The 22,576-nt window shown below is 42.3% G+C and overlaps 1 protein-coding gene across 10 annotated transcripts in view; it reads left to right on the top strand.

Moving 5' to 3' along the window:
* Nucleotides 1-22,576, top strand: part of BCL11B (BCL11 transcription factor B) — a 98,005-nt gene that overhangs the window by 35,902 nt on the left and 39,527 nt on the right. For 8 of the 10 annotated variants that reach the window (XM_077180679.1, XM_077180670.1, XM_077180672.1 and 5 more), the window contains exon 3: nt 7,716-7,931. The exons of the other annotated variants lie outside the window; for them this stretch is intronic. In XM_077180679.1, coding sequence (XP_077036794.1) covers nt 7,716-7,931 — 216 coding nt within the window. The remainder of the gene's footprint in view (nt 1-7,715; nt 7,932-22,576) is intronic. 10 annotated transcript variants of the gene reach the window in all.

Here is a 22,576-nt window from a genome sequence, read left to right as displayed (position 1 = left end):
TGCCCTGTTCTTTTCTGTGATACATCAATAGTGAATAATTTTGCATTTCCAAAAATGAAGCAAATATAGGGGGAAGAATTCCATTAGCTACATAATGTGTTTTCATGACAACTTTGAAGGTTCTTATCATGGCCATTTTTTGCATTTTGTAGCATTGTCCTCATGCTGCTACCGTTATTATTTTTATTTTAAGTACAGTTGAAATTTTACATTCTGAAAACAGCAGTTAATTATTAAATGGTACCTAGCCTATGCTTTCTTTAAATTTTTAAATAAGAAATAATTAACCAGAGTTTTTAAAGGTCTGCAGAAAAGGCAAACAGGCCTGTGAAACCCCAGGATCTAATAACAAAAAGGTGAGTTGATTTTCCAGTGCCCTAAGACTTTGAAGATATCCTTACTCTGGCTTTTGAGTAATAGAAAGAGCTCAACCACATTTCATTCTGGTATAATATAGCTCTGAAGTTAACTGTTTTTCAAAGAAAAACAAAAAAAAAATTAGCTGACTGCTAATTAGATGTATTTTAACTGCAAAGTCATTTTAGCAGCTAATATTGTTACTATCTGGTTCAGTGTGAATCCTTAGTGAAGCTATTAAACTGTGAGAGCCTGAACTTATCAGACATTTTAAAATGTGCCTGAATTTTTGTATCCTTGTTCAGAAATCTGTGGGGAGTGGAGGACCTTTCTGGCTCAGACATGGAAAACACATTTTTTACCAACTGATTACCAGAGTGGGCAGCTGAGACCTCCTTGCATCTCCTCCTTTTCAGTTTTTTTCTTGCTTTCTTTACCCTGGCAATAATATTTCTTGTTTCTGTTGCACTCCCTCCTCTCCCAGACAGCAGCCAAGCCCTGCAGTGTGCCCTTTATCCAAGGAAAGGGATTTAACAGCAGGGACTGGTCTTGGTGATTTTAGGATACTTTTGACTCCTGCCTGTTGTATACAACAAGTTGGCGATTCTCAGCAGCCAGGAGACTCTCAGCATCAGGCAGGATCCTGCTTTGGAAAAGCAATAGCCCACAGCAGAGGGTGGCCTTAGCCATCATTTTCCTATCGGTTTCTGACCCAGGATTCTTACTTTGCAATTGCTGGGTTGTGTTTCTCAGGGTTTGGGTATTTCCCCCCATCTTATTGCATTGGTTGATTTAATTCTCCTTTGCACTCTAAAACAAAGTGACTGATACAATATCCAAACTGATGAAAAGGAAGGTGATTTTCCCCCCTTTATTTGCTCAGATTTGAATTAGGTTATCTGCCTATCTTGTTTATGAAATTTTGTGCTGTCTTTTCTGCACAGACTGTGACTCCCAAATCTTCCACAGCTCCATTTCCATATTCCTGCGTGCTTGTTCTTTGTTAATCACTTGGCAAGCGCTTATTTGAATATTAAAAATTTCTTTAATCATCAAAGGCAGGAGCACAGCTTCATGAATATTCATATTTTTTCCCTCCTCAGACTGGATTCTAGTTCATTACCCTGCAGTAAAGCCAAACAGTCATCAATCGCGCTCATTACAGCCGCTGGCGTTTTGATTGGCTGCCTGCTGCTGGTAGCCCGCGTCCCCCATCCTCCCGCTCTCCTCCATGAGCTGTCGTGTACCTGCCAACAACAACAACAAAAAAAAATATATCAACAATGCAAGAATAAAATTTCTCCGGTTGAAAAACAACTTTGCAAACTTGTCAAGCAGTCCTCATCACTTTTTTTTTTTTTTTGGTTTTACACCAAAAATCAAGGAAAAAAAATTAGAAGGGAGAAACTTGAGCTTTAGAAATGAATATTTGTCAAGAGAGTTGACGTAAGTTTCATTTGCATAATGACTTTGTACTTCTGCATTAATAAAATTTGCATATGAAGCCATGTTAATTACTCCTGATCATGCTTTTTGCATTCATGCATAGTAATTTTCTCCGACTTGTGAGAATTAATGTCTTGGCATGGGGGGAGGAAGGGGGGGAGTTGGGGTACTGTCAAATTTCTGTGCCAGTGCCCCTCACTCACACTCTTTCTCCTCCTTGCTCACCACGTCGTGTTCTTGATCTATGACTCATTTATGCATTATCATTCGAAATTCTTGGGAGAAAGAAATGTATCAATTCAAAGGGAATCCTGGTCTGCCAAAATGAAAAAATCCCTGAGCAAAATACAACAAGCAATCTCTTCCTTGCTCTCCTTCTTCTCTACCTGCTGCAACTTTTGCATTTCCAGCTTGAGCAAAGTTTCAGTCTAAGCATCACAATCAGTGTGGGGAAACCTCTCCCAAAGGGCTGTGTGTGTGCTGGGGGGACAGGTGAAGGCTGGCGTGCAGGTGTGTCTGGCTGAGTGCTGGACTCTGGGTGTGAGTGTGTGCAGTTGTGTGTCTGCACACCAGGGAGTCGTTCTGCCTTTCCTGGGGGATGCTGTGTGTATCTGCCCCTCGCAGGGGGAATTGCTCTGCTGGTTGCTGTTGGAAGTGTTTGTGCTTATGTGTATTTGGAAGTGTTTCTCTGTGTGTGTACGTGTGTGTGCTTGTGTGTATTTGCTTCCCAACACTCTTGGTGTCTGCAAAAAGAGACATGGCAGAGAGACAATACTATCAGGTGGGAACAGTCCGCAGGAGAGGGTGTGATGCACATAAGACAACTTGTTTTAGAAAAAGATTGGGGAAAAAAAAAATCTATTGGAGAGATTAGTTGATAGATTTGTTAATCATTTTTGGAAACCTGCTGCAATGGTTCATGTAAAACTCCCCTCAAAACATCTGCAGTATTTTCCCTGAACATGATGGGCACAGGGCAGGGATGATGCTTCAGCCTGCACTCCAAATTTGTAGCTGTACACTGTTTGAACAGATGTTTTTCTTTTTATTGAAAGAGAATTTTTTAATAATGGAGCTGAGCTTTATTCTCTAACCAGCTATTGATTGGATTTTCTATCATCAGACAGGCACAGAGAAACATGTAGAAAAACTTGGTTTGTGCCCTGTTAAGCAACTCACATGTCTGCCTGTGCACCTGCCTGTCTGCCTGTGCATGGACACACACCCAGGCACCCACAGTCAAGCACACAGGCCCCCCTGGCACACACAGCTACGTGTGGCTGCAGTTACATGTGACATGAGATATAAAGCCAGGTCTCTTAATTTAAGATTGCTTCCCCTGGTCAAAGCCATGATGAGGTGGGACATTTTGAATGCTGCTTTGGCTCCTTCTTTGTATTTTGCTCAGGGACTTTTCTGCAGATGTGCCAGAGGAGTTTGGTGTTTTACGTACACCATATCATATGGCCAGACATGTCTAGGCTCTGGGAGAGGGGCAACAAAAGGATGCAATTTATGCCTTGATTGTGGCTTTTGTCAGGTTCATCTAGGCTTTTCCATTTTCCATCTGGGGTCGTGTCCAATTTACCTTATTTTCTTCCTTGCAAGTTTAAAAATAGCAGAGAGAAAAAAGAAAATTACCCTTAGTGGTGCATTGGAGACAACATCACCTGTGAGCTACTGCCATGTACAGGTTCTGAGGAAATGCTGAGCCTGTTTAATGCACAAGAACAAAATCTTCCTTTACCATCAGCAATGCAGATGTTTTATTTACATGGTGACAGTCCCTGTGTGTGTTTCACACTCATGCTATGTGCAAAACTCTCCGTGCAGAATGAATGCAGAATATATAATTGAGATCTGCAGTGCAGGTGAGTGATTTCCCACTGCTGACCCAAGAGGAAAATTGAGCCTCACACATCGTGTCAGGGATGTCCAGGCAACACAATGCTGCATGTGTGTGCCTGCTCTCCCCATCCAGATGGGATATTTGCCTCTAAGATTGCACTGCAGTTCTTGTGGTTTGCTTTCCCTTTACTGCTGATTGTGGCTATGCCCTTTGTGGCAGTCAGGGGCTCGCAGGTGTGTTTTCTCTTTGAAAATGTGATGTGGTCGATTGGATGTAGAATTCCAGAGATCGGCTCCACTCCCTTGCCTCTTGCTGTGTGGGCTGAGCAAAAAACTCTCTGCACCACCTTAAGATCCTGTCTGTCTATCTATCTATCTATCATCTATCTATCTATCTATCTATCTATCTATCTATCTATCTATCTATCTATCTATCTATCTATCTACCTAATCTGTCCATCTCTCCTTTTATCTTTGTTCGTTCTGTGTTTATCCGCTACCTGTAACAGTTAAGTTGAAGAGCCTCCATCTTCATTTTCAGCTTTAAATAGGCCCTTTGTGGAATAAAAAATACACCTAGGATCCCACAGAGAGGAGATGAAGAGATTAAATGGGAACATGTTCCTAGCAAATACAAGCTGAGTATTTTTGAACAAAAGTGTTATTTTTTCTATAACTATGAAGAGGTGTCCTGTACCCAATGGTGGACCCCTCCTTTTCTCCCTGCCTTTTCTTGAGGCCACTGGATATGATTTCCATCTTCATCATTTTCCACTTGTTCTGATTCTGTAGGACTGTCCTGATTAGTAACAAAGAAGTAAACCTTGAATTGGTAGTAAAAGGGAAGAGGAATCACCTGATTTGTCTTTGCTTGTGAGAGCAGACTTAAGTCTCCTGGTCTGGCAACTGCACAATATTTGTCTCATAGTGCTGAACTTGGGAGTGCTGGTGGTAATTCCTGATCATCTGCCAGAGTCTCTCTTGGTCCACTCTTCTTCTCCCTTACCAGTCTGTTCTTTTGTGATGCCAGGTTAGCAATTTTTAGATTTCCTCAAATTTACATCTGTTCTGGACAACATCAAATCATAGAATCATAGAATGGTTTGGGTTGGAACAGATGCCCCTGTGATGGTCAGGGACACCTCAAAGACCCATCCAACCTGATCTTGAGCACACTTCTCTGGGCAACTTGTTCCAGTCTCTCACCACCCTCGCAGTACAGAATTTCTTTCTTAAACCTAATCTACACCTATCTCTGTCAGTTTAATTCCATTTTCCCTTGTCCTATCATCACATATCCTGTAAAAAAACCCTTACCAGCTCCCTTGTCAGCCCCCTTCAGGTACTGGAAGGCTGCTATAAGGTTTCCCCAGAGCATCTCTTCTCCAGGGTGAGGACAAAAAAAAAGAACATCTGAGTGGCAGTTTCAGTTCCATCCGTTCACCAGCATCTGGTTCATACAGTTCTTCTGGTAAAATTTTTAGGTACCTTGTTAAAACAGATTGCTGTTTTGCCCCCAGTAGCACTGTTGGGAGGCTCCTACAGGATCCCTTTGACCAGATGGTGAGAAATCTCCTATTTGAGGCCTTTCTTCCCTTTCCACACTAGAGATGAGTAAGATCTGGGAGGGCCTTCCTTGGTGAGAGCTTTTTGCATCTTCTTGCACACCTCAGGGCTGTGCAAAATGCATTAAATTCATTGCCAATGGACATATGAGACATACCAGGGCTAGAGAAGAGGCTGTTACTCTCAGGGTAGCGCTGTGTGCCAGGGCCCATGGACCTCCACATTAAAGCCCCATGCAGTGGAGTCAGATGATGCATTTGCTGGACTTTGTGTAGTTTCTCTGTGTGATTATCTCTTTCAAAACCAATAGTAAGGCATCATGATATACAGAGGGCCAAGTGACTGCAAGACCTGTACCCTTAGTCATGGTGAAACCACAGACACATCTCATTGTAACTTGAGATGTAGCTGCCCTGTGGTTCTATTCTAAATCCCCATTTCAAGCTGATGATTTTCTTGAAGCAAGAACAAATGCTCAGGCAGCTCATCACAGCCTAGCAATTTTTATTATATTAGGAATATAGGATACAATTGTTAAGTCATTGGAGGGAACCTGTACTATGCTTTCATTATTCCATGAAAAAAGCAAACGTTATTCATATCTGTTACAGTGGCAGTAGAGTGGTGCCTACACACATAGAATCCATGTCCAGCATCAGTTTCCTCATGCACAGCACACTGTCTTGCCAGAAATGCAACATAGGTAGGATCTGGATAGCAGTTATCGTACCTGCTTGTATAGTACTTCCAGAGAGATCAAAGAGTTACAAAAGTCAAACAGAGCTCCCAAAAAAAAAAAAAAAGTCCTTCCTTGTCCCACAAGCCACAGAGATGGCTTCTATTTAAAACCAGTCCTCACAAAACAGCACAAATTTTATCCTCGATGCTTGAAGCTCAAGTATTTACACAGGGAATTTAGACTCTTCACTTGTGGTTTTGGCAAAAGCTTCACACAAATGTTTTGCACTGGTGGTCTCTTAGCCATTTAAGATAAACGCCAAAATCAAATGCAGTCCTTGCAGACTGGAGCGCTGGATGCTGTGCCAAGGATGAAGTATCCCCATTTGCCTCACATGTGTAGCTGTCAGATCAACATGCAGGCCTGGTTTCTGAATAGGGACTCTCAAGGTGGAGAGACTCCCTTGGAAAATGTTGCATGTTTAGGGTCAGAAGGAGCATGGATAAATATTATTCCTTGCTGCCACAGTGTATGTTCCTTTAGGAAATGTTTTTTCTAGGGTTGGAGGGAACACAGATAAATCTTTCTGCTTGCTGCCATGGTGTTTGCATCTATCAGCAAGGTGAACACTCATGCACAGCCAGAGATGCCACCATTTAGTAAGAAAGCATTTGCCAGAAGGTACCCCACAATTAGCACACATATTTCCTGATCTAAATACAGGGTGAAACTGTGGTTTCTGATCTACCACTGTGTGGTAACTGTTGGCAAATGGCAGATTTTTAATGGCGACTACTCCACCACATTTCTTCATGTAGAAACTGGCCTTGATTAGCAGCTACCCTTTAGTTAATAACTTAGTGGCAGGAATAGTTTGAAATGGAGAGGTTGGGATTCCCAATGGATGGAAAGTGGTGCCATTCACTCAGCTTCCCTTTAAAGTCTGCTAATTTGTGCCAGCCAAAAACGTGACTCCTACATGACTCTGTGTGTGTGTGTGTCTGTATTTGTGCAGGTGTATGCCAATATTTAAGACTTGTATCTTAGTTTTTCAAAGCCACAGAGTTCAGTTTGGACTAGTGCCAGGAGGAGCAAGCACTTCCAGTGGAGCAGGAGAAAACTCTTAAATACAGCTTTTAAATGGCAGGTGATTCCTAGAGGGGTTAAAAATAAATAATAAGGTTGTAGGTTACAATATCATCTTTTAGCTACCAGGAAAAAGGTTGCTCCCTTCCTCGCAGGCTCAGTAGGGAATCAGCCTGCATAATCAGGGCATGCAAAATGCACAACTGGCCGCAGCTCAAGCGGGAAGGCAGCACATGGCCGCCAAGGCTTCCTTCTGGGAGCTCGGCTCCTGGCACCTCACTGAAGCCATTTGAGCTCTAAGTCACTGCACTTTGTCCGGGCTGGTGTGTGGAGCCCGCTTCAGCAGTGGCTCGGCAGAAAGTCTGCCCAGTTTTGTGTCGGCTCAGTGCATTAACACAGCCGTAAAACAATTATCCCCCTTTTGATTTGGTCCCTGAGCAAGTGCTGGTGGTGACGTCCGCCGCCTCTGGCTCTGCTCTGTGCCAGAGCTGGCCATCCCCCATCTTCACCCCACTCCATGCCCACACAGGCCCTCAGCCTGGGTTTGCAGGTGCTCCAGGTCTCTTCTTATTCTTCCCCCACCCAGCGTGAGCCCTCAGCCGGACCCAGAGAGGGGTTCAGAGCAAGCGTGTTGAGCGTTAGGCAGCCAGCCCCCACTTCGCTTGTTTGATGCCTCCTCTGTCCCTTCAAACTTAGATCCGACTGACAGTTTTTTCTATTGTTTTTTCTCCAGGGCCGTCCAGGCCTGCAAACCTGCCGGGGGCTCCCATAGCTGCCTCCTCCCACCCTCACACATCCGTGATCACGTCACCTCTCCGCGCACTGGCCTCCCTCCCGCCCTGCCTTAGCCTGCCCTGCTGTGGTGCACGTGCAGTCTCAGTTGGCGGGACTCAGACTGAGATTCAGACTGAGACGTCAGGCACATTTGGATGTCATTGTCAGTTGTCAGGTAATAGAAATACTTTTTTTTTGTTGCTATCTGAAGGTCAGTAGTGCTGCCAAGTGATGTCGTCTTTGCTGTGGGAGAGCTGCCTTTGCTGGGTCGCATGGGGAAGGCAGAGAAAATGCCCTAATCTGCCCTCCCCTCCCACTTCCCTTCCTCCTTCCCTCTCCACCCTGGAAGAGGATGGGGAGTGGGAAAGGGCCTGCGACTCCCTCCATTTTCTCATTCCTCCCCTCCTGCCTGCCCACCCTCAGTTGTCACCTGCGGCCACTGCTGGGCCGTTTGTGCCATGTTGTGAACAAATGTCTCAGACTCCTTGCAGAATGTGACACCCCAGTATCAAGATTTCATCTCTTTAGGCTGTTTATTTTAAGCTTAATTGGATAGCATTTTACATCTGAGGTATTTTTATTTCCTTCTTTTTTGCCCTTCCTCCTCAGTCATTCATATTAAAGGCTCTCCTCTGCATCCATGTGCACGCAGGATGTATGTGCTCCATGCTGTCCCTTGCTTTGAGAAAATGCTCCTTGGTAACTCACCATGCATCCCTGGCCTCTTACCCCATCAGTTTTTCTTTTACTTTATTCCTTTTGGATGCCTGACTTTTATCACCACAAGGAGGGGAAAGTGAAAATGAAGGTACACCAAGCTAGCCAAAGAGAACACAGACATATTGTCACCAGACCCCATCATTTCAGACCCAGTGATCTCTTTGAAATCAGTGGGTGTTTCTGAGCATGGATCAGTTGCAAGACTCGGTCTATGATGAACTCTGTGCTGGTGAGGTGAAAATGGGGAGGGTTTAAAAGAAAATGCAGATGTGGCAAAATCCACAAATGTTTATGGACTCTCTCTGTGGTGGGCCAAGTCCCACAGCCCTCATTCATGATAATGTGCATGTAGTTTTAATAAGGAGTTCCCTAAATGATGCTGGATAAGTAAAGCGTGAGTACCAAAGGATTCAGAGACAGCAATGACTGTCAGGAGCAAAGCCTTTGAGAAATGGCTCCTCATTTCTCCCCTGAAGCTGGCAAAGCTTTGTTGTGCTACCTTTTTCCTTCCACAAGCACTGGTACCACTTGGCTACAGTGGTATGCTGTATCTCATGAGAGTGTTCTTGTACATCTCTCATTGAAGTAATAAAGTGAGATATAAAGTTTTGCAAGAAATTTAAATTTGTATCTTGGAAACCCTGGATCTTGAAAGATAAAATGTTCTCAGGAGGAGGCTAAGAGCTCTCTGCAGGGTGCTGTGTAGGTCCTGGGTGAAGCTCAGGGCACACAGAGAAGCCTCCCTTGCTGCCTGGAAGATGCTCAGCCTGCACCCATCCACTTGCACTGGTGCACGGGCTCTGGGTTTGTAGCAGTGTGCTGTGTGGTGAGGTGCCATCAGTAAATCCAGGGTCTGGTTACATTTTCTATCCAAGCTGCTGCATGCAGTATGGCAGAGGATGCAGTTTTAATGAAATTCTGCTTCGTCAGCCTCGGCAGACTGAGCAACATCGAGACAGGCTCTTGCAAATGGTGAGTGTTGGATCAGAAAGTCAGAAAGCTTCCCTGCCGTCTCTCCTCTCAGGAACCAGTAAACCAAACTGGAACTGGTCTCATGTTTTGCTGTCTTCTCTGTCTTCACTGGTGTAGTATGCACGTGCATGCCTTCAGGAGGCACGTAGTTGTAACGCTGAATTGGATACCCCAGTTCCCTCTTGCTTCTGATTCCAGCAGCTAGTGGGAATGGAAGCAAGTACACCTAAAAATAGAAAAGGAAGGAAGGAATAACTTATTGAAGGATGTGGGGAAGGTGAGGCTTTTGTACTTCGTGTACTTGGAGTTCTCACTTTGGAGTTGTGCGCTGTGAGTCTTTGAAATTGCCTGTTTGCTGGGAGAGCAGTGCCAGCTCTGTGGAGGGGGAGACCTGTTATCATGGCTTCCTGTAATTACTGCTGCAGTCTGCCACACTTAGAGAATAGGCTTTATCAAAGTGCATGCTACATGTTTATGACAGTAGTTGGTCAAGGTCTGCTTGAAAGAAACATTTTCTTCCCTTGAAAAAGGAGATTATGTCTACTTAACCCTTTCTTAGCTCCCATAGTATTCACTGTGTGTGAGCCTAGGCAAGGGTTGTGTGTTCTTTCTGTCGCCCAAAATGTTTTGTGGAAATGATAGAAAAGTGAGTTCTTTGTGTTGATTAATAATCTAGTGACAATCCCTGCATTGTGCCTTCTTTTTTAAATATAGACATTTACAACAGTCACTTGCTCCAGCTTTAGAGATCAGCTTGTCTCTCTGACTTGATTAGCCTTTTATTCTGTCAGCCCTGCTCTTGCATCTGAGGAATTGGTTACTTCTTTGAACAAAAGCCATCAGCAGTTCCCGCCTCCCCTCATCCTTCATCATTTCTTACCTTTCCTGTTTTTCAGCATTTATTTAATTCAGGACCTGGAGATTTTCCTTGCAGTTCTCAAGCAGACTGTGACTCTGATGGCTTGAAGTTGCAGGTACTCCAAAATCTTTGCTGGGCACTCACAAACTGGGCCCTCAAGAATCCCTCACAGCAGTTTGTGCTGGAGAATCCAAATGTCTGGCTGCTGGTGGGATTTGGGGTACACATGTGTGAAAACTGCATTTGGAAATCTCCGACCTAGATAAGAGTGATTGTCTGGGATGCTGAGTAGTGTTCAGTCATGCACAGAGGAAGTCGTGCTGCCTCATCCAGAGTTGTTAGTGATCTTTAGAAAATGTGCTGCTGATAGTTTCAGTCACAGCAAATGGTGCTGGGAGGTCTGCTTGGATGTCCACTGTGCTGCTCAGCCAGTGCTGATTGTGGTCCACTCTCTCTTCGTTCAATTCTTTGTGTTCAAGGCACCCCAGGATGAGGAATTTGCAAGTAAAGGTCCATGTTTTTTCATGTGATTAAAAAAAAAATCTCTACCACTGGTTCAATCTCTCTCAGTCTATTTATTTATTTATATATTTTGCCCCAGAAGCTTTTGTCAGTTGAATTGGGTTCTCCCGTTCAAATTTTTTTAGTGCCTATTTAATTAGAAGTTGGAATAGAGTAATGAAATTCACAGGGTTATGTAGCTTGGATCTAAAATATAGATGGGCAAAGCATTCATTTTGCTTTACCCCTTGCCAGATTAGGGTGCTTTTTTGAGCCTGCTTTTTATTTCATTTCAATGAATTGCAACTACTCAGAGTAACTGTAAAACAGACACCGTTTTTCTTTTTTTTTTTTTGCATAACAGAGACATGCAAATGATTGTTGAGAGACACAATTATGTAAAGAAAAGTATATGTCTGTGTGCATGCACACATACACTGCAATGCTTTTTGTGGGGCTATTTTTTCACAATACATCTTCATAAGGCTCTTTTTATGATGCTGATTTATTAATATTGTACATTAAGGCTTAAATTGTCAAAGCTGCCTAAGAGATTTGGATGCCCATTTCCCATTAAAGTTAACGAGAAATGAGCATTGAAAATCTCAGCACAGAAGTGCATGGCACTTTACAGTGTGTTCTCCAAAGAAAAAAGTCCCTGCCTTGAAGATACTGTGGTGCAAAAGCCCCAGGAAGAGGATTGTAATCAGCATAAGACAAAGGGGATTGTAATGGCACAGAGAATAATTAATCCCCTGTGCTTGCATTCAGATATATACCTGGTCCAAATTCTTTGGACCTGGGCCTACAAATGAGGGTTTTATATACCCCTGTAAAGATAATTAAATCTGTCTAATACACATATATTCATCTAAGCAGTGAAACTGCTTCCTTCCCACATGTAGGCTGATGGAAGGAGATGGAAAGCAATTATGATACTTAGTTGCATGTATAAAAACAGCAAGTGGGCATGGACAGCAGTGATTAATGGACAGGGCTGTGAAATTTAAGGTCTAAAATAGAGGAAGGCATGGGGCCATATCTTGGAAGAGAGGAACAAGCTCCTGCTAATTCAAGGAATCAGCTGTGTTAGTCATTAGGACATTCTGAAAATCACAGTCATCTTGTAAAGTTAATATCAATTTACTTGGCTACTGAAATTCTACTTACTGCTTCATTTAACTAGTCTGGTGTTTTCTTGGCAGAGGTTAAGGTGACAGTAAAGATAAAAGCAGTCCCTGTAACTAAATCATAGGTTTTAAAAGAATACTTTTTCCTCCATCTATTATATCACCGTATTCATTTTATGTTGGTTTTATAACTGGAGTCAGCCAATGAGAAGAGCTAGATTAGACCACCCTGCTGTAAAAAGTTTGATGCAATTAATACAGTCTGTCTAGAAAGAAGTATTATTTCAAAAACTTTTATGTTAATGATATGGTATGCACTCGGCACGTTTCTTACTAGAAGCAAGCTTTTGTTCACTCCAGCCTGGGTTTTATTAACACAGGAGGATCAATGGAAAACCAAACAGTAATCAGAGCAGAGAATACAAACTCATCCAGCAAAAACCTTCTAACTCATCATGTCCCAGGAAAATGACTGATACTCTACTCTTCATTTTTTGCTGAGTGAAGTTTCAAAAAAAAGCAAAAAAAAAGCAAAAGAAATTGATTTCTCTTCAGCACTGATTCTTTTTTGAGAAGAGAAAGAGGAATTTGGTATAAGTGTCAGAGGACAGACAAAGATCTACAGTTTCCCTGAGAGCCTTTGTAAATGTATCTTTTCATTTTGCTGCATAAATAAGAGGTTTGCATAAAATACTGGCTAACATTCAGGAGAGATGTCCCTATGAGTCGTGTATTTATTTATTTTAGTGAAATATTTAATGCATGCTACAGTAGAATTGACTTCGTGGACAGTACTTACATAGTGCAGGGATGTGTGAGAGATGTATACACTAAAAAGAGTAATGCATCAGTCTGAGTGCACGCATCCATCTTTACACCTATCTATCAATCTCTGTGTTCATTCACCTATCCAAGTATTAAAATCATATGTGACCTGCTGTCTAGGCTGCTCCCTGTCTCACTAGATATTAAAATCAGATACAAACTCAAAATAAGGGGATTTAACACAGACTGTTTTTTTGACTGAATAGTGTGTTTGCCAAGAGGCAGCAAAGAGACCTTAAAATTGCAGAGAGGTGACTAAAACGAGGGTGCTGCATGGGGCAGGGTCGCTGGCACTGTGAGCGTGGCTGTGGCTTTGTTCTAGACAGATGGCTGATCACTATAACTTTGTAAGTCCTAATTATGTCAAGTTAAGAACCAGCAGGAGCAATAGTGATATTTAAAGGTTCTTTAAAGCGGATGCTTGCCATTTCCAGACATCCCAGCAAAAAAGAAAAGCCCTTAATTGCAATATTAATGGGTGGAACTGAATCTGGTAGTCTTGGTAGGAAAAGGTTCAAGGCAACGTTGCCTGCAGTAAGGACGATGGTTCCAACATTGGGAGAGTTAACTCGATCACATACCACTACAATGAGCCCGAGAGTCTGAACTCTTCAAACGCTCCAAATGGAGAGCTAAATCAAAGAATCCTGTTTCAAATCCATCCAAGATGTTGCTGTTTTTCTCCTCTGACAGGAGAAGCATTTGGAAGTGCAGTTTCTTTCTTTTTTTATAGCTGTCTTAAAAAGGAGTTTGGATGTTTAGCACAGCTGGTGCTCATTACATTATGCACTATCAATAAAATAGCATGTGTAATTAATTTTTAATGCAGTGCTGTATGCAGCGCTTTAAAGCAGTTACTGTATGGGGAGAGCCGACACCGGTCACTGACATCAGAAATATTGAAATAGAGGGCTAGATTTTGCATTTTTAAAGGGTGTATGTGAGAGTGGGGGAAGGGTAATTCCCAGCCAGCAATTCTCTGGCCACAATCAAATTTAAAAATATAGGAACAAGATGGATGAAGGTGATTTAATAATTTGTTTATTGGAATGAATGAATTTTTGTCCTTTTGGAGTTTGCTGAGTGGTAGCTGAATTAGGAGAGGTGACTTCAGAATGTAGGTAAGGACCAAGGGAGCACATAGCAACAGATCTATATTTGTTAAAGCACAAACAGGCTTTGGTGGTATCAGGTGGGAGATGAGGTAAAAAGGGAGCTTATGGAAAAGCAAGGGAAGAACATTTCTACATTCCTGTTCTATCTCATTGAACAGTTTTTTTTTCTTTTCATTGCAGGGCTTCTTTCTTGTGCCTTGTTGTGTCTTGTTGTTCCCATTAGTAAAAAGCCCATTTTTTTTCCCCTTGATTCATTAAACACTTTGGTGTACTGGTAGTTTGGAAGGGAGAGAGTAGCTTCATTACAAAGAGGCACCACTGACGACATGGTTTGTGCTGCTCTGACAGAAGACCCAAACAAATTAGGGTCTTCTTTTTGCATGGCAGTACTTTCCACAAGACGCCAGCATAGGTGAAGACTGCTTTAATTAGGCACAGTAGGAAAGGTTTGGGCACCATCATGGCTCTCAGCAGCTGTTATGTCCAGAAACACCTTGGTTGACTGAAGGAGGAGCAGACCTCTTTTTGAAGTTGTAGCATGGTGTGTGTCCGTGCTCAGCAAAGGGATGGGAATGGCTTTCATGTTTCTGTAGCAGAGTAACTGCCAGGGAGGGTTTGCAGGATGGGACCAGCTTCTTCCCTGCTGCCGCTGTTTTCCCACCCATTTTCAGAGAGTTAAATGCCTCTTGGTGAACACTTCCTAAAAAGAGAAGAAATCAACTGCAGGAAGAGAAGGAAGGAAGCAATCACCTAAAAAGCAACAAAATTAGGGGTAGTACTTGTCAGGTGCCTTGCCTTTTAGTTGGGCAATGCACCAGCTTCCTAGAGCTGATTTTTTTTTTTTTTAATACACGTGCACAACTCATAAATGTTTGCAATTATTCTTTCTTTCTCTCAGCAAATTGCCATTCATTTGTACATAACATATGCTAAACAGTTCACTTGCACAGCCTCACCTGGCATATTCAGGATGGAGTTTCCTCCTGCCCCTTCAGCAGTAGCTTTTTGTCATCACTTTTCTTCTCGCTTTCTGTCAGATTTGTGCGGATGTGTTTGTGTGCCTGAGCCAGGAAGTGAATTGGCCTGTTCAGTTTGTGAGAACAGAGATAAACCTCTCATGCACAAATATAATGCTCAGTGTCAAAGGAAGTAGGGCAAACTATGGTGTATGGTGTAGGTAGTTGTGATGAGAGCTGCTTTTTAGTTCACAAGCCAGAGTGGGAAAGGTGGAGGGAACAACGAGGTGTTGTACATTTTGTAGCGAAATCACTTAATTTTATTTTATTTGTTTTAGAGGAATTGGATCATTTATTCCTGGGGTGACTCAGGTTTAGGCCAGAGAACTGCAAAAAAAGTAGCATGTGTCCCTCCAGAGCTAATTCAGAGGACCTCTGCTTTTTTGTTTTCTGAATGCTTCATAAAAATAGATGAAAGGAAGGGTTCTATGCTCAGATGGGATGCTTTATGCTCAGAAAGGGATTTAAGTCAAAGAAGCCATGCTGATGCATCTCGTGTGTGCCCCACTGTGTTCCTGTGTTCTGCATGTTGGTCCTCCTTTCTGCTGAACAGGAAAGAGCTGAGCAACTGTTAGCAACATACCTTTTTATGCTGTTTGCCTTCTTTTGGACAGGCTTTTCCTAAGAATTTTTGCAGTACATACAGAAATCTGGTAGGCTAGTATCTGGTACATGCCTTTGGTATCTTTATTTTCCTCTTGTTTTTGTCTTAAATCAAGCTATTCCTCTGGGCCCCTGTTCCAGCTAATGTAACTTGCCATGGCACAAGCTGGGCAAGCCAGGTTCAATGAGACACTAAAAATTGCACTTGGAAGGAAGCGGGCAAAAATCCCACATAGGAAGGCTTGCATTTTTTATGAATTCAGCTGTATGAGTCAGAGGTCCTGGGACTTCAGGAATGAGGTTAATGCAGGCTATAAGCAAGGAGATGGGGAGACAATTGCTGGAATTGTGCTATGAAATGGTGCTTTCTAATTTACTGTCTTTGCTATGAACATAAAGGGCCTCTGGTTAGAGAAGAGCTGGTTTGCACAACATACCTGCAGCTTTAATTCTTGTTTAAACATCATCTGGCTATTTGAAGCCAACTGTAAATGTATTCTTTTCAGTACATCCCCTTGGCAATGTGAGAGGAGCATCCCATCCTTCCTGTGTGTCAGGCTGGCTCCTTACATGTCCCGTATTGACCTAGATTATTTCACGTGAGACACGGATCTAAACCTGATCCTTACATCTCTTCCATGGCTGTGTGACAAACGTGGAGCTCCCAGGGTGTGCTGTGCCATGCCAACAGTCCACTGAGAGATGGGTTAGGGGCTGCCTGGGTTAGGGGAATGCTTGGCTGAGCATCTTCCTGTGAGGTGTTTTCTGACTTCAGTGCTGTTATACTGTTCTGCCAGTGGTGGACATGGTCTGTGGAATTCCAGGATGTACAGAGATTTAAGTAAGAGTCAGAGTGTTGCTGGGAAATACACATAATTTAAAACTGTCCATGGTGATGAGAGTAAAACCCAAAATTTCATGGAATCTCCTAAGACCTTGGTATAGCAGCAGTGCCTTCTGCTTGCAGGAAAATTATTATTTCAGTTTGCATCTTCTAACAGAGTTTTGAGTTATTTTTTAATCTCTTCTGGTTGAATAAGAAGAGGATAAGTTAACTTATTATGGCACAGACAGGCTTATAATGTAAAGTATGTCCAAAAATTGGATCTGAGTGTTTATGGATTGATTAATCCAAATCCTTTATAAAAATGTGTGAACTGTCGATTAAACAGGGAACAGGACCATTGTGGACATACAGTGAGTACAAGACTAGTGAGTAACTTTATTTTCCTGTAAAATCTAATTAAAAAAATATCAATCTTTCTTTATTTTTTCCCCCTTCAAATGGAACTAATTCCTCCACTGTAAATTTGACGTAGAATCTTAAAAGCTCCACAGTCTATTGAAACCAAACAGTTCACTGTCATTATCAATAGATACATAGAATAGTTGTAAAATGAGATTGCTGCAAACTCCTTCCCAATTTCCTTCACACTTTCCCTGCCCATTTTCCATGAAGAGTGCTGTGAAAGCTGTATCCATCCTGCTCCTGCCTCAATCACCACTGTCACCATTCATTAGTGCAGTTGAGCACACTCGTAAATGTCTGAGCTCTTCCCATATTTAGAGCTCTCTAGCCAGCAAATCTCCCCTTCTGCTCTTCCTTTTTGAGAAAAAACACAGCGGTCAGGGTTTGAGGTGGGCACTTGAGATATAATTTTAATTCAGTGACCTGGTAACATCCAGAGCTGTAAGGGGGAGAAAGAGTGTGGGAGACAGTACCATCAGTGCTTAAATAATTTGCTCCTTACCCTTTCTGTCTAAGTTTGTCAGGCTGTGTCTTGTGATTATAGACTGAGATTTCTTAAATTTGTATTCTCCTTAATAGGTAAAGATGAGCGAAAGCTGTTTTTCACTTTCTCCTCACTCTTCCTTCACAGATGTCTCTGCTCCCTGGGACTGGCTGGCACTGCTGGGGAGGTATTTCCCAGGGGATTTCATTGCCCCAGGGTTAGCTTTCTCCATCTACACAGCAGCATGGAGCTGTGTTGCATATAGCTCCCTCCCAGCAAGTCTCAGTGAGTCACCATCCTGCTTGCTGGCTCTCTGATTGGAACAGGATGCTCTGTCCCAGGCCACTCTGTCCATGGAACTTCTGCCCATCTGCACCTTTCCCTTCCCCTGCTCTGCCCTAGACTTTCATATTTCTTTCTTATTTTATAGATAAGATTTCAATTTTCCCATCGGGTAGGTCCTTCATTCATTCCTGTCACTGCCAGTAGTCCCTGAAGTCATAATTACAGCACTTTTTTTTCCTAAAAAACAAGTCCAAAGTGAAATTGTTCTTTTCAGTGGTTCTTTTTTTTAAACTTCACATTTTTTAAAATGGAAATGACTGCTGAAAATAAACAGTTTGCAATGTATAGACTTACTGAGCCAGCATGAATTCCCTTAATAAGCTGGGGTATGTGTGTGTGCGTGCACGTGTGTGTTTTCCCCCCTTAGACCTTGGAATAAGAGTGCTGTCTCTTTAAATCCTAACTCAAACTTTACTGGCGATTTTACAGAGCCTGGTTTCATTTATAGTGGAGCCAGACTTGCTGTGTGAGAGCCGTCCGCATGCTGGAATTAGTCTTAAGCTCGCTTCTGTGGCGTTGCCAAATTCCATGTTTGTGTTTTATTTAGAATTCTTTTCACGGCCAGTCGAATCTGTTCAGGCACACATAGGCAGTGTTGCGCCCCATGGAGAAAATAAGCAAGTTTGCGTTTTCTTTGGCATAGGCCATGGCCACAAAAGACTGCGGTCTAAAGAAACATTTTTTAAAAGCAATTTTAACCCATAACAGATGTATAAAGTAGGCACACACATGCCAGCTTCCTTAGTTTTAATTAAAAAATAATTATGGCTTTAATGGGATGCTAGTGACAAATTTGGATGAATGGTGGGTGACATTATCTCAAGGCTTGCTTCAACTTATAAATTAGTGCATTTTTCTTGGCCAGTGGTACTGATGAAATTAAATGAAGGAGCAGATTAATATTTCTTAAAGTTACATTGAACCAAATGAAAAATCCAATCAAATAAAAAAGCATGGTCCCTTCCTCCCTCTCTTCCTCAGATCTCCATTTGCATGAGATCACAGAACACAGAGGAAAGGTTATTTTCTCTGACTCAAAAATGCTCAGGCCAACGATAAACTGGACTTAGGTTTTCGAGGTGACTGTCTCTTTCATAATTTTGCATTGGTAGCCACATTGCCAAATTATTGTGATTAATGTCAGCAGGTGCTTCCATTTATAACCACATCTAACCAGCTAACACGGTACCTTCGAGCCAGGAAATCTTAACTATAAACCCAACCCTACATGTTGCATGTTGCAATGGTTCTCTCTCCATACCTTGGCTAAATGGTGGTGATGCTGGCTGAGATTTCTCACATCTTTAGGCTATTTTCAATTTGGGGCTTTTAAGGCTCACCAGAACTGGGCTAGATGCACAGGCTTGCACAGGTAGCAACAGTTTATATTTATGAAGAAATAAACAAAGGAGTAATAAACATGTAATGAGCTAACCCCAGATGGTATCTCTGCTGTTATTAGTCAGGTGTATGTAGAGTTGAGGAAGGGAGATTGAAGGATCAGCATGAGTGGCTCTGGATATTGAAAGAGAGGTTGGATGGGTTCACTGGAAAAAGTGTCTTCCTCCTTCCCATGCATCCCACCCATGGACACCCTGAACAGATGCTGAGAACAAAGGCGATAAAGCAGCACAGCTTTTTAAGGCATGCAGCAGAATCACATTTCCTCCAGACCTGCTTGTCCCACCCTCGTGCTCTCCAGCAGCAAAGGCAGCCCAGCGTGGGATGGGGCTTTCTGGATGAGAGCAGATGATCAGCTTTATGATCTATGGCACCAGCAGATGAGGATCATTTTGGTTTTGGATGGCAAAACCCTGTTTCCTGTTCTCCAACATACTCTTTCATGAAACTTCTCATCTGCTTAACATTTAGCTCCCATTGTAAAAGACAGCCCTGGAATGCTGCTGATACATGTACTCTAGATGGTGGGAACTCTGCTTCACTCAGGCAAAGCTAGTTTTCTCTAATAAATATGTTGAAATGTTTCCTTACTAAAAAATAAAAGTGAATTTTTTTGGAAAAAAGCAGATTAAGAAAAGAGGGAGAGAGTATCAGGTGCTCGGCGGATATCTGTGCGCCTTCTCCATGGTAGTCCATTCATCTTGTGACTTACAAATATTTTGCTTCTAATTTCCATGCAAATGTGGCAGGGTCTCCCACCCTGCTCACTTAAAGCTATCTGCCATGTTAAGCTGGGGAAATCCAGCAAGAGGAAGCTGCTCTGCTTGGTTTGAGACAAACCTGCAGAATTTGAGCTCTTCAGGACAATCCATTTGATCCCTCAGGGATGGCAGTGTCTCTTCTTGGTGTCCAGGATGTCCATTGCCTGAAGCTGAACCAAGCCAGTCTCTTTAAAGATACAATTCTTAGGCTTTGTTTAACTGTAGCAAAAGAAAGGTTTTCCTTTGTCAATCGAATGAGAATTTCTGTGGTAACATTTCCCTGAGCTTGAATTCCTCATGAGTGAAAATGAAGATCCAGCATTAAAAACATGAGTCATGCAGTGCACATGAGACTAATTTTTGCATTCCTGGAATTTTTGGAAGGGAAGCATTACATTCATGATAATCCTTTCAATTATACCTTATTGCTAAAATAATCCATGAGGCATTCTGCAGTAGAGCCCTCTGCTATTTGGTTACAGTTGAGGCTATGAAAATAGCACCTGAAAGCTTTTAGACTCCTGTGTGTCAGTATCTTAATTTTCTTTTTATGTTGATGCGCACAGGATGATCTGCCATCCTTTTTATTTACTCCTTAGGATTTTTTTGTTTAATAAATAAGGCTAATTTGATTTGTTCTGATCTGTCTCAAGTATCTAATTGCTGCTGTAGAGAAAGATTAATGTCCAGTTGAAAGGATTCCATATCTATGAATGAGAACTGAAAGCAGATGTTAGTTTGATGAACGTGTGCTGCCCATTCCTTGCCTGCACTGCCTCAGAGAGCAGGCTGCTGAGAGACTGCTATCTATCAGAAGAGAGATGTTACATGCCAAACAGAGTTCAGAGTCACACACCCATCATGAGCAGAGTGAACAGTTAGCAAATAAAATATCCCAGGTAGGTTTTTCTCTGCTTGTGAAATATCCGTACACAAGAATGCGCTATCCTCAAATTGTCAGAAGTACTTGACAAACTCTGGTTTGAGGAAGGCACTGTGAATTGATGACAGGAGGGACTTTGTCTGTGAGTTTTCACTCAGGGAGTAGTGTTGGTATATAGTCCAAGGGCTGGTAAGTTCAGTTTCTAGTGCATTGTGTGCACAGTGCTGATTCTGAAGTTAAACCAATCCCTGGAAAACCACCCCACACAACCAAATCAAAGCTGATACTGGTGTCTTTGCTGTTGGTGGTCTGGCTAGGTGCTCAGGCATTTCTGGCAAGCCAGGCCAAATGCTTTTCAGAGATTGCTAGCTTGAACTCATGCAGATCTGTGGAGAGCATACAGTAAAAGGAGCAAAATTCTAAATGACCTGGGCACAAGATCAGTTTTTGCATCATCCATGTAACTTTGACATGCACTGCACACAGTAAGTGCAATAGCTTTTTAGAGAAAAGCAGGTACAGACAGGATCTTTTTGCATGGGCTCTTCAGTTTAGCAAAGAAGCTGAAGAGCCCTTTCACAAGCTTTACAGCCCTTTCAAAAGCAGTGCTCTCTTGTGTTCTCTGGGCTGCTGGAGTTCCCCTGCCCAGCCACTGTGTAACAGCAGGTTAATGGCCAGTGCACAGAGGAGGAGACATTTTGGCCAAGGGCAGGAAATTCTGATAATGACAGTACGATTGTCAGTGTTTCCAAAAAACAGAGAGCGCTTTCTTTGTAAAGCCTCTTTTAAAAATATTTCCAGTTGTTTTAAAATGCTCACCAGTATTACTGTGAGCTAGAGAGAAAACATAACAGATTGAGTCACATTGTTTTTTGTGTGCGTGTGTGCGTGTGTGTGTGTGTGTGTGTGTGTGTGTGTGAAATAGCTTTTGCATTTTTACTGTTTGTTAAATTGCTATTCAGGTAATGTCTGTGACAAGAAAACTATTTCACAGATGGACAGACAAAGATGTAAAGACCAACATAACTCTTCCTTGATGTCAATAAATCAGACTGACCTGGGATGTGTGTATGGCAGGAGAGGGAAAGAGAGAGAGGAGGGGAGATGGAAGATAAAAGGCACAGAGAAAGGATTAGGAGTCATGGAGAAGGACAGGTACTGGCATCCCAGAACTCTGTCTATGTCAGCTTTTGTACTGTAGTCATGTCAAAATTACAGTAAAGAAGAGTACTTTCAGTTTCACCTCCTGTTCCCCTGGAACCTCAGTGGGGCTCTACATACAGCAGCCAGGTGAGAACAGAGAACAGACTGCTTTTTCAAGCTGATTTTTTCATTCGGGGTGTAACTATAAAAACAATAATTCCAAATATAACTATTTGTGTTGTTGTTGTTGTGTTTTTTGTTTTTTAAAGACAGTACTGATCTGAGCAGTGAGACTCAGTTAAAGTAACTATATTTTACCGGCATAAAACCTGAACATTCAGATTGTTCTTGATGGTTTTCCCTGACCTATATCTACCTGACTATGTGCTATGATGTCTACAATTCCTAGCTGATATAGCTCACAAAATGACTGGAAATTAGAAAGTGGACCAAAACAAAGTAAATGGTAACACTCTCCCTATGAGGACATAATTTCAAGTTACTAAAAAACAAAATCTGCTTTTTGTCTTTACTTCTCTTACTTTCTGCACACTCTTTTTAGCTTTTATTTTCTTATGGGCAGGAAATGGAATTGGTACAAATATGACTATCCTAAATTAAGCTGGTGAGTTACTCCTGTTGCTGATATCATTATTGGTCACTGAGTAGTGCATGGCAAACTTCATTTCTTTGGAGAAGAGTCAGGACTGAAATTAAGAGATGGAGCACAGCTGACCATGCAGTGAGCAATATATGTGGCAATTTCTTTGTATCTGGTCTCCTGTCTGGTTGCTCCTACATCTTTATGTGGAG

This window comes from Agelaius phoeniceus, chromosome 6 (assembly GCF_051311805.1).
Source record: "Agelaius phoeniceus isolate bAgePho1 chromosome 6, bAgePho1.hap1, whole genome shotgun sequence".
Classification (NCBI taxonomy): domain Eukaryota; kingdom Metazoa; phylum Chordata; class Aves; order Passeriformes; family Icteridae; genus Agelaius; species Agelaius phoeniceus.
The sequence above is the reverse complement of the archived record's forward strand: the minus strand, read 5'-3'. Positions and strand labels throughout refer to the sequence as shown.